The 12,226-nt window shown below is 38.3% G+C and overlaps 1 protein-coding gene across 1 annotated transcript in view; it reads left to right on the top strand.

Annotated features, from left to right (window-relative positions):
• Window positions 1–3,226: 3,226 nt before the first annotated feature.
• The window catches only part of LOC110326937 (membrane-spanning 4-domains subfamily A member 4A), a 17,514-nt gene continuing 8,514 nt past the window's right edge, over window positions 3,227–12,226 (top strand). Inside the window, exons 1-3 of the mRNA XM_021205601.2 lie at window positions 3,227–3,331; window positions 7,305–7,464; window positions 9,422–9,550. Coding sequence (XP_021061260.1) covers window positions 7,321–7,464; window positions 9,422–9,550 — 273 coding nt within the window. The 5' untranslated portion in view covers window positions 3,227–3,331; window positions 7,305–7,320. The remainder of the gene's footprint in view (window positions 3,332–7,304; window positions 7,465–9,421; window positions 9,551–12,226) is intronic.

A 12,226-nucleotide genomic window follows, 5' to 3' on the forward strand; every position in this document is an offset into this window, starting at 1 on the left:
GTATAATTTGTCTACTCTTCTGTCCATTTAGCAGTTGCTGGTCAGAGCCTAAGTACACTTTCCTGGTGCTCTGGACTTCCTTATTCTCTCTCCAAATTCTTTAGCTGATTTTTATTTATTTTGCCATGCAGCTGCTTATTTTCCATGTAGTAGTTCATCTCCATTAATCACTCAAATGACGTGACTTGGTTTTCTCTCTTCCTCTTTTGTGTCTCATATCTTCCAGGCAGCTGCTGAGATTTACAGCTTGCATGTTTTGGAATGTTTCTTTTTAAATGCTAGCAAAATTGTCCTCAAGCTTTCTTTTTAGATTGTTCTTAAAATCTCTCATTGGTTTCCCTTATAACATCAAATTCAAACAGACAGCACTCTATGCCTTGCAATATTTGGATGTAAGCTACAGTGGTCCTCTGCTCCCCAGGTAATAAGTAAGCATATCATTGAATCCCCTGTTTGCTTGAACAGAGGCATAATTTTGTCATCCCTGTCTTAAAAATTGATTTTCTGTGTACCTGGCCTTACAGGTCTTGGTTCCCTGGTCTTGTCCAATCATAGCAAGACCAAGATGTTACCATATAGCTACTTAGCCCTCATGCCTCCAGGATACAAATTGCAATTGCATCCTGATGTTCTGAGCCCAAACTTCTTTTCCATGGTCATGTGAGTACTTTGCCCCTGCATCTAGAGCCATCATCATGACTAATTCTTTTTCTGAGCTTCCAGAATGCATAGTGTCACAAATCCTGACTGTGTGTGGTGATTAGTCAACATGACATAGAGAATGAACATATACTCCAGCTTCAGGTGAAGTGTAACACTCCTGGAAGGAAGGGGGAATGTTCTAAAGAGACACTTTTCCTCCTCCCTTGGCAATCAGACCTTTGAAACGGTAGTCCCCAAGAAATTGGAATTCCTCATAAATTTCAGGCTAGAGAGAAGAAGGAGTGAAGTCCTGGTGCCAGCAGAAGGGGAATTTGTCTCCTGAAAATAACTTCTTGCAGTTCTGACAGTTTGTCAGGCCACCTTTCAGGAGATCCAAAACAATGATGAATCAGTGATGGGTAGAACCACGCCTGGACCAGGACTGCTTAGATATGCATTTGTGTTCCCCTTTATTTAAACTTAAACCTCATGTGGAGACTCTGACAAAGCACTTGGAGGTAGGGGAGCTGATTGGATCCCTTTGTCTTCTCAATGTAGCCACATGGAATGAATCTCCTTCCTCTATTCTTTGCTACTAATTTTATCTTTAACTGGCCCATTGAGAATGAATGGTAGAGCCCAGCTCATTAAGACCCCAAAGGCTCTAACCCAAATGACTCTAGTACTAAATAGAGTTTTGCATGTTACAAAGCCCAAGGTCCCAGATCTACAATGACTCCAAAAATACATGCATTGTATTCTAGTACTGCTATGACTACATCTGGATTGTGTAAGATACAGCCCTGGTAGTGGTCGCTTCAGCTAATTCTCACCAGTATGGGGAAAATGAGAATAAAATAACCTCAAACCACTGCTAGTAAGGAAAATTTTTCTTCCCCCACTGCCTCAACCTTGCTAATAACTTCTACAGCTTCATCCACCAAGGCACCTTCAGTCATTAATGAGATTCATCACAACGGAGGAAGCTATATAGAGCCTGTACCCCAGCATTCCCTGGAGCAAAAGAGCCACCACACCCCCTCTAGTCTATTTGCTGTTGAAAGTTTTGCTTGGTTAAAAATGCTCTGTAAAAGATTTAATGACTACTGAATCAGTACACAAGATCTCAGTCCATCCTCAATTCTCTTACATCTGGTCAACTAGTTCATCAAGTCTCCTTTTGGATGTCATCACCTCTGGAAAGACTTCTCTTTATTTCCAAGGCTGGGGTCAATGGAGTTCAATGATGACTAACTCCGTTTGTTATATGTTACCGTGCAGAGCACTGTTAGCCAGGATTTTAACATGTTTATTTGTGTGTTGACTTGTCTGAATTACCCAGACAGACACAGAAGCAGAGTCTATTTATATTTTTCTATACCATTTTATCTATGGCACATTGCTAGATATATGGACATTTTTCTTTAAGAAATTATTGAATAACTAAAAACAATTACCAACCACTTTCCTTTCCTCTTTTCTGTGGTTGGATGTATCTGTGCTTTGAGATTTCACAAGTTGAAGTTTTGATCTTCAGTGGGGAAATGTGAAGGCAGGTAGAAGCTTTAAGATGTGTCACCTAGAGATGAAACAATGCATCTCTATCTTTTCACCTTTCCATGTGATCTCAACCTCTTAGCCAGCTTCCCACCATTTTCCTATCTTTCATGGTGTGTTGAGCCCAGAGAGCCCTAACTAAGACCAGCAGGGCCATGCTTTTGAGATTCTAAAACTGAGTGAAGTGTGTATTTTTATATATCAATTATACAACACCAGATATTGTTTTACAGTAATGGCAAATAGACTAATACTTACGTTAATCTTAAGATTATTTTATTTTATCAATGAACAATCAATCCTATATTCTGGAAGATGACAAGATCATGTAGGAAATTATTGTAATAGAATTTGTCTTTAATGTGTCTTTGGCTTAGAAAGGGGTTATTCACTTTAAAATTGCAAAGCACTATTTACCTCTTTGTAACCAATGTGCTGCCACTTGATGGACCTTTGTAGTAAACCCCAAATGGTAGCATTTCATAAAAACCACACATGAAAATCATGCATTGAAAGTTTTCTAGGAAAGAAATGTAACAGGAAAACGTGTGAACTTGTTATAAACAGGCATTTGTTAGTTTTGGCTATTTTGAGAGAGGTTCTCCTCAAAATAGCTCAGGGTACAAGTTACAATTCTCCTGCCTCAGACTCCTAGATAAAGGGGAAGGGGATTCCAGGAATAAATCACCAACGAATGGGATTTTCATGGTGATTGAAGGGCCACGGTATTGACTTTGGTCTGCTGAGTATGGATGGTGATTGAAGGGCCATGGTATTGGCTTTGCTCTGCTGAGTATGGACTTACACTGCTATGTTCAGTAAAACCAGTGCTGCTACTTTTCTGTAGGAAGGATTGTGACAGCCACTGCTTTTCCAGTGGATTTCAAGGAAGCCACATCCTCACAACAAGGGTGCAGAGTCAGGGGGTACTTCACCTAATAAAAGGGGAACTAGCTGCATTTTTTTGAGATCCTCAGCAGTAACCTTTAGGATTTAGAAAACATACTACACTTCAGCTTTAGTGACACATGAGCTGTGGGCAAGTCATTGCATCTGAACAGAGAACCTGAGGCACATTCCTAGAGACAGCTCCTCACCTGACATATAACAGGCTTTCCAGTTGAAAAGAAAGGTAGGTGCTGACTTCCCTTTCCTAGTCTTTTGTGATGATGGTTTTTCATCTCTTGTCCTAGGACACCTAGGAGTAGAATAAGGGGGGGAAATGAGGCCATGTCCTCTGGTACAAGCCACCATTCTGGATGAAAGGTATAAAGAGTTCACATGTACTTTGGGGCCTTTTGAGGAGCAATATGTGCTGCAACCCTGGGAGGCAAGAAAAAAAAAAGGCCTAGTAAGAGCCAAAAGTGGGGTCTAAATAAGATTTTAGCTGTCTTTGTTTTTCAGAATGGAACCAGTATCTCCACCTTTGATCATTTCTGAATGTCTTTTCTTCTACTGTATTTGTTCTAATCTAATACTGTTATTTTTATAACTCATTAGTTAAAACTACCTGCCACATGCAGAATGTGGTACAGACTATATAAGACAAGCTCAGTTTAACATACTTAGTATGATCCTGAGAAAGACTGTGATCTAACCAGGTCCCCACTAATCTTTGGCACCATTCATGGGACTCTAAGGGCATAAACTTAAGCTCCTTTTTAGAAAATCTGTTAATGGAAGAGGCTTGAAGATCCTTGGTTATGGTCATTGTGTAAAGGGCAGAGAAAACTGTTTGAGTCTTTCTTCAGATGAGATGGAACATACACAGAAGAAGGAAATGACTAGAAACTTCTATGTTAAGAAAGAGCTTGAAATGCAAGACACATTTATTTCTTAGTGCAGAATTTTTCCATCATTTTTTCATATTAGCACCATCATCTTGTACAAAATGATCTATATGACTTCCACTTTATTTTATCATACAGTACTGGGAGAGACTGGTCCTATAGACCATCTTCTTTATGATTCCCTCTATTCCATTTCGATCCATGAGATAGATGTTTGTACAAAAGCAAGGAAACATGACTGGTGGTAGTGCTGATCCACAGGAAATTTGGTGCTATTAAAAGACTGGGGCTGCCTGTGTTTTTCCATCTCTGTATTAAGGATAAAATAATAAAGACACCATACTTGCCAGTAGTCTTATAAATGTCATAGATAATGTAAATTCATGGCAGATCCTTTCCCATTCTGGAGAGCTATCCCTCATACACCCATGTAATATTCTTGGTTTATATCAAATTTGGAGCACTGAGATCGAAACCTTAAACACACATTTTTTTGTCCTTGGGGAGTTTATTTATTCTGTGTCAAAAAGTATATTTTTGTAGTGTAGAGAGAATCTGCATGAATTTACTTCCAGAGTTCCTTAGAAATAAGAATGTGTGGGTATATGTGTGTGTGAAGGCCAGCAGAAAACCTTGGATGTTGTTTCTCACATACATAAAAAAATATGTATAATTTTTTTCTTGGTACAGGATTTCTCTCTGGCTCATCAAACCCTGATGATCCTTCCCAGAACAGAGATTACAAACTTGTGCCACTGGATTGGCCTCTTAATTTTTTAGTGGGGGTGCTGATGATCAAATATTCTCCTGCTTACAAGGCCAGCACTTTCAGCCTTTCTAGGGAGTTTTCTCCCTAGACCTATTTAGGTTTTAGTGGTTTCAATTAGATAAAGTCTTCATTTTCTAAATCTTCTGAGTGTATATCTGGAAAAATAAGGACAAAAATAATTGAAGTAAACAAATAAACCAAAGTACACATTAAATCAGACTAGAAAGAAACATCTGTCAATTTCGCAACATGTTTGTCCTGTATTGCTTTTGAGGGAAGTCACAAAGATTTGTTCAACACTTCCTTACCATTGTTGGGTAAGTAACTCATATGTGGTAGGGAGTTGCGTGTGAAGGAGGGCAGAACACAAGTGATACTATCAGTTCCCAAGAAGAAATGAGAGTAGACTTTTTGTTGTGATGGCAGAGCAGAAAGGGATGTGGTTGAGATTTTTTGCAATGTAGATGAATGTGTTCAGAACTCCAGAGCAGGAATAAAATTGATGATGTCTGAAAACTGAAATATATTCAATGTATTTGATACTACCAAAACAAAAGGGGGCAAAAATAAAGATAATATTAGAAATACAGATTGGAGCCAGGCGTGGTGGCGCATGCCTTTAATCCCAGCACTCGGGAGGCAGAGGCAGGCGGATTTCTGAGTTCAAGGCCAACCTGGTCTACAAAGTGAGTTCCAGGACAGGCAGGACTATACAGAGAAACCCTGTCTCGGAAAGAAAAAAGAAAAAGAAAAAAAAAAAAAAGAAAGAAAGAAAGAAAGAAAGAAAGAAAGAAAGAAAGAAAGAAAGAAAGAAAAAAGAAAAGAAAGAAATACAGATTGGGGTTGAAATATGAATTTGTCTTAATAAGAAATTAAAACTGTTTTATATTTTTAAATTTTATATTAAAAACCTCAGTTTTGTTTTTATTTTTAACATAGCAAACTGAGTTAGTTGTTGGGCTTTCCTGTGAAGGAAGAGCAGCCACAGTACTCTGAGGTTTTTGCTATGACTTTCACTCTATTTGGGGGACACTTTAAATATCATGATTTCCAAATTCAAATTGCAGCAAGTGGATCTAGAGCACTTATTTAGTGTGTGTGTACATGTTTGTGTACACGTGTATGAATGATTGTATACATGAATGTGTGAGAGCTTCACTATGATTTAAATCAATGCCACAGAAGCTAAATTTTCACAAGTAACAATGAACGAGCTGTTGTGTGTTAGATTTAAGATTTTCCTTTGCAAATTTAGACTTGATATTCTGCTCAGGGGATGACGAAGTGTATGAATGGGTTGAAATATCCCTATTCAATAATATATAATATGTATCCCACTTCACAACCCTGCTCTCCCAACACCCTCCACAAGGTTTACAGACACAAATGCAAGAATATAAGAGGAACTTAAAATTAAGGAAATATGACTCCACAAAAGGCATACATTAATTCATCAATAATAGACTCTACAGGAACCGAAAACCATTAATTGCCTGACAATCAATTCATACCATATTATAATCCTGAGGAATTCAGTAAAATAAAAGAGAGCACAGTCAGACAAGTCAATGAAATAAGAAAACTCACAATATTAATAAGAATTTTTTGCAAAGATTCATAGCACAAAAAGAACCAAACAGAAAGTCTGAAGATGAAGATCTCAATAAATAGAATTAAAACACAATAGTTTTAACAGCAGAGTACCAGCAGAAATTTTAAAAATCTGAGAACTTAAAAACTGATTCTTTTTAAATTTCCCAAGATAGAAAAAGAATGTGTGAAAAAACTCTAAGACACAGATTTCAACAACAAATTTCCTCACTATAAAACTAGCAGCAGAAATGATAAAAACAAGAAGAGAAGATTGATTTAGTGAAACAGTTGGTGAGGACCAAGTCCTAGGAGAGATATGAACATCTGGGTACTGAAAGCACACATGTTCCAAATGTATTTCCTCCTATCATAATGAACTTGTTAAAAGCAAAGACGATAACTTTCAAAACATTGAGAGAAAAACATGTCATATAGAAGGGAATGATCAGTCTTACAGTGGATTTTTTTTCAGCAAAATATCCTATAGTCCAAGGGACACTAGGTTGATACATTCAAAGTACTTAAAGAAATAATACTTGACAGTCAAGATCATGATAACTAGAAAAAATATCTTTCAGAATATAGGAAAAGTAAAACATTTTCTCAGACAGACAGGATTCTGATTATTTTCTGAAGCAGGAAAAAGATCCATGACTTGGGACTAAGTTTACAGAAAATACTAAATGGAGACATGCAGGTATAAAGTAAGTAACAATAATTATGAGAAATATGAATGCAAACAATTTACAGGTAGACTATAATCAAGTTCAGGATACACAAGTGTTGGTTAATAATATATCATGAAGTTTCCTTGATTTGTAGGTTCTGGCATATGCAACTCAGTTCTATCCACATTACTTCTTTTGAAAATTTGTATCTTTGTGTTATATTACATTTAGACTCCCCAGTTCCTGTCTCTAGGAATTCACCCTGAATTCTATTTCTTCTTCTAGCATTGTTTCTGCTGCCATGATAGCCATACAAGGAACAGAACAGACTGCATTGGAAGCTGGTTATGGGGCACAGCAGAATGGACAACCTTTATATTTGAATTCGCACTCATGGAAAAGAATGACAGAGAAGTTCTTGAAGGGAGAACCCAAAATCCTTGGGGTATGTTGATTCTGAGAGAACAGCAGTGCTACAAACCCACAGATGACCAGTGTAACACCATGGTGTCCTGCTAGTTTCATTGTGCAACTAGTGGTCTTGGAGTCATTTGTGTTAAATTTGTAGAACTTAGCTTCTGAAAAATAACATATTATCTTAACGTATATTCACTCTCATTGTAAATCTGGCTAAAAGCCAGCAAGCAATATCCATGATGTATATACTAAAACATTTTGGAGACACAGGCAAGGGCAAAAATGATATCTACTTTTAAGCACTTGCATGCACCCTCCGTGAGTGATCTACTTCTTCCAACTAAACCTCCCCTGTAAAATTTCCAGAACTTTCCAAACTAGCACTCTCACCTGGTGATTGAGGGTTCCACAATGAGTCTGTGTGAAACTTTCATATTCAATCCATAATTCTAGAACTATTACCTTCCTTGATCTTCCTTAGTCAGGGTTTCTATTGCTGCAGCAGAACACCATGACCAAAGAGCAAGTTTGGCAGGAAAGGGTTTACATGTCTATGTTGTAATCCATCACTGAAGGAAGACAGGAAAGGAACTCCAACAGAGCAGGAATCTGCAGTCAGGAGCTGATGGTGAGGCCATGGAGGGGTGCTGCTTACTGCCTTGCTCTCCATGGCTTTCTCAGCCTGCTTTTTTTTTTTTTTTTTTTTTTTTATAGAAGCTAGAGCCATTATGCCAGGGATGGCATCACTCACAATGGTCTGGGCCTTCCCCAACTGATCACTAAGAAAATGTTCTACAGGCTTGCCTACAGCCTGACCTTTTAGAGGCATTTCCTAAGTTGGGTTTCGGCCTCTCAGATGACTATAGTCTGTATCAAGTTGGCATAAATCTCGCCAGCACACTTGCCTTTTAAGGTTTACACTACCTCAACATTGCAGCTCTGGGGACTAAGTTTCCTGTGGCTGAACCTCTATGTGACAATCTGAACCCTAGCATTTTACAAAACTGTATTTAGTTTTCAAAGCAGATGCCTGATACATGGGACTGTGTGATCTTGAGTATTTCAAACAGCAGTGATGGGTGTGCCTGTGGCTCCACAACTTCTATGTACCCTATGCTGGCTTGGAAATCATGATTTAGATGCCCAGGCTGAGTGTCAAGTTTTAGAGACTATAAATATAAATTACAGGAATTTTGAATTTTATTAAATTAGTGTATGAAGGTGAGAAGTTTTACAATTTTCTATTATTTTTGTATCTATTCTGGTGTAGTTAGACTATTTGTTATATAATAACAGCTATATTCTAAACACAAATTTACTTTGTGTGCATGAGGGTGTGTGTGTGTGTGTGTGTGTGTGTGTGTGTGTGTTGGGCTGCTTATGGGATCCAGAAGAGAGCATCAGATTCTCTGGGAACAGGACTCTGGGCTTCTGCAAAAGCAGTATGCACACTTAACTGCTGAGCCATGTCTCCAGTCACAGAGTCTCCCATTTCCCAAGGAACTTTATTTACACTTCCCATTCCTCAGATCACAGATTCCAAGGCAATGCTCTATGTGCTCTACTTTTTCTCCACTCAATTTCTAATTATGTTCCTTCAAGTTATTTCTTAGAGTAAATATTTACTTCTGGGTCACTCTTGTCTGACACTTGACTAAGGAGGGCAGCTGTAGAAGTAACATCTTGAGTATCAAAAAACACATCTTTGAGTAGGTGTTGGAATATTATTTCTAACTATAAAATTATTAGCATAATGATAGACTTTCTCTAGGGTAATTTTGATAAGTTATTATATCCACACCTATAGGGACAACAACAACAAACCATAACAAACCCCGAAACAAAACAAGAGAAGATTAACCAGAACTTCATCTTACTGTATCAAAGATAGAGAATGAGAGTTCCTTAGTGGTTGTGCAAGTGATGACATGGGCACACATTTTTTGGTAAATGATCTGTTCTTATTTCTTTACTGCCATCTCTAGATTGTGCAGATTGTAATTGCCACCATGAACTTCAGCATAGGAATTATGATGATAATTGTCACTGTGCCGACTGGTGAAATACCCCCTGTTTCAGTGTACATAGGATACCCAATTTGGGGGTCAATAATGGTGAGTTGCATATCTTATGATATAATTGAGTCTAGTGTAACATTATTCTTAAGATTTTATTTATTTATTTATTTATTTATTTATTTATGTATTTAGGGGCTCTTATCTCATTTTAAATTATTTTTTTCAATTTTTTATTAGATGTTTTCTTCATTTACATTTCAAATGCTATCCCAAAAGTCCCCTATACCCTCCCCTCACCCTGCTCTCCTACCCACCGACTCCCACTTCTTGGCCCTGCCCCTGGTTCCCCTGTACTGTGGCATATAAAGTTTGCAAGATCAAGGGGCCTCTCTTCCCAATGATGGCTGACTAGGCCATCTTCTGCTACATATGCAGCTAGAGACACGAGCTCTGTGGGTACTGGATAGTCCATATTGTTGTTCCACCTATACGGTTGCAGACCCCTTCAGCTCCTTGAATACTTTCTCTAGCTTCTCCATTGGGAGCTCTGTGTTCCATCCAATAGATGACTGTGAGCATTCACTTCTGTATTTGCCAGGCACTGGCATAGCCTCACAAGAGACAGCTATATCAGGGTAATTAATTAGTTAATTCATTATCTAATTATCTATTAATTTATTTATTTGGGGGCTCTTATCTCATTTTAAATTATTTTTTAAAATAGGTTATAAAATACTTGTATATAGTACACTGTGCCTGTATCTTCCCCCTTGCAAATGTTTTTATTTCCCCAGAGGAAGGGATGAGATGAGAGCTATAGGAATACACAGCTCGGGGTGAGCCCAGAGCATTTCTCTGTCTAGCTATCCCTATGCCCATGCCTGAAGCTTATAGCCTCTGTACAATCTAATGTTTTTCAAGCCCAAATCTTGAAGTCTTTAGCTTCCAGCTTCCAGCTGCTAACCTAGGCATAAACTGTTTTCAGCCTTCGAGACTTACTGCTGGATAAACTCACCTTTTCTAGTTCTTTCTGAACATTGTCTGGATGGTTCAGTTCAGCTGTTCTGGCTAAAAACTCCTCTCCAAGCTGATTGATTCAAACTGGCTTCTTTCCTCCTCTCACTAAATTGCTCTGATTGGAAAAATTGCCTCTAAACTCCACAAACTTCCTGAACTTCCTGAACTAAACTACACTCAACTGAACTGTACCACACTGTACTGTTTCTGTACTGTCTCCACAAACTCTACTGTATTCTTGCACTGTAATCTCCTCCGCTGTATTGTTTGTGTACTCCTATACTGTTCTCCACTGTACGGTCTGTCCAACTCTGTGCTGCTCTTGAGTAGTCTCTCCCTCCCCACCTCTCCCCTGCCCCCAATTCAGCATATCCTCACTCTGTCACATTCAAATATTTCCCTGAATCATCAATGTATCTGTTCCTCAGTTGGGTATAAAAGCAATGTCTATTTTCCTGTTGTCTGGGAGGCTTATTGCTTCTGTCTACTAACCTAGGCCTAGTCCTAGAAACTTCTAGCCTCCAGAAAAATCTAATCTAAGCCTAGAAAGTTTTCGGCTTTTGAGACTTATGATGAATAAACCCACCCTTCTAGTTCTTTCTTTCTTTGTCTGACACACTAGTATCTTTATTGGAAGCCACAGGAGGCTTCTTTTGTATCTCGGAGGGCTAGATCCATTTGGATGCCTCATAAGCAACTAACAATCAGCATGAAAAGACTTCCAGCTTCCATTTCAGCATGGGCTATACCTTAGAAGTTACTACTTTATTGTAACAGGTCAAATGATGAATACATGTAAAAAATACTAAGTAAGTAAAGTTTGATGTATGAAAACATCAACAACATATTTTGGATCAGTTAAAACAGTGAGGTCAGAGAGCGAATCAAGTCATAGTCTTCTATATAGAAACAGAAGAAACTCAATCAAGAGAATGAATATACATTTAAAGGATATTATTAGATTGGTTTCTATGATATAGTTTGGGTAGCCCAACAGTGTCTGTCTTCACACTGGAGAGGCTGAGTGAGAGTCCGGTAGCTTCCCAGTCTGTTGGGTTGGCTGTCTCAGAAGTCCTGGCCTGGCACCGAAGGCCTGGGGCATGCATTCCAAAAGAGCATCTGGATTCCGGAATCAGTGGAGTAGAAGTAGCTAGACAGTCAAAACAGAGAAGGGAAACTATTCTGTGTACTGTAACGGAAGATTCAGGTTATCACATGCCCATCAAAATCTATCGAATGCACAACACCAAGAGTGGAGCCTAATATCAACTCTGTGCGTTGGGTAATAATGATATATCAGTGACATTTATTGTCAAAGTGCATCACTGCAGCATATGACATCACAGTGGGGGAGTTTGTACAAGTGTGGGAACACTTTTCCCCCATATAGGAAACCAGTATTTTATGCTCAAATTTTCTGTGAACCTAAAATGTCCTTAAAAAGCAATCAATGCAGTTTACTTGATGGGATAGACACATGGGGAGCCAAAGAGGAGTTGGAAAAGGGTGGATATGATCTTAGTACATTTTATTAGTATGAAATTACCAAAGAATTTGAAAAAAATGTTAAAGATGCTTCTAGTAGCTCACAGCACTTGGGAAATAATACTGTTTTTTGTTTCAGGCCAGCCTGGGCTACCAGGTGAGAGCCAGTCTTTTTTATTTTTCTAATCTTTTTTTTTTTTTTTTTTTTTTTTTTTGGTTTTTGTTTTTTTAAGACAGGGTTTTTCTGTATAGCCCTGGCTGTCCTGGAAC

Source organism: Mus pahari, chromosome 1 (genome assembly GCF_900095145.1).
Source record: "Mus pahari chromosome 1, PAHARI_EIJ_v1.1, whole genome shotgun sequence".
Lineage (NCBI taxonomy): Eukaryota > Metazoa > Chordata > Mammalia > Rodentia > Muridae > Mus > Mus pahari.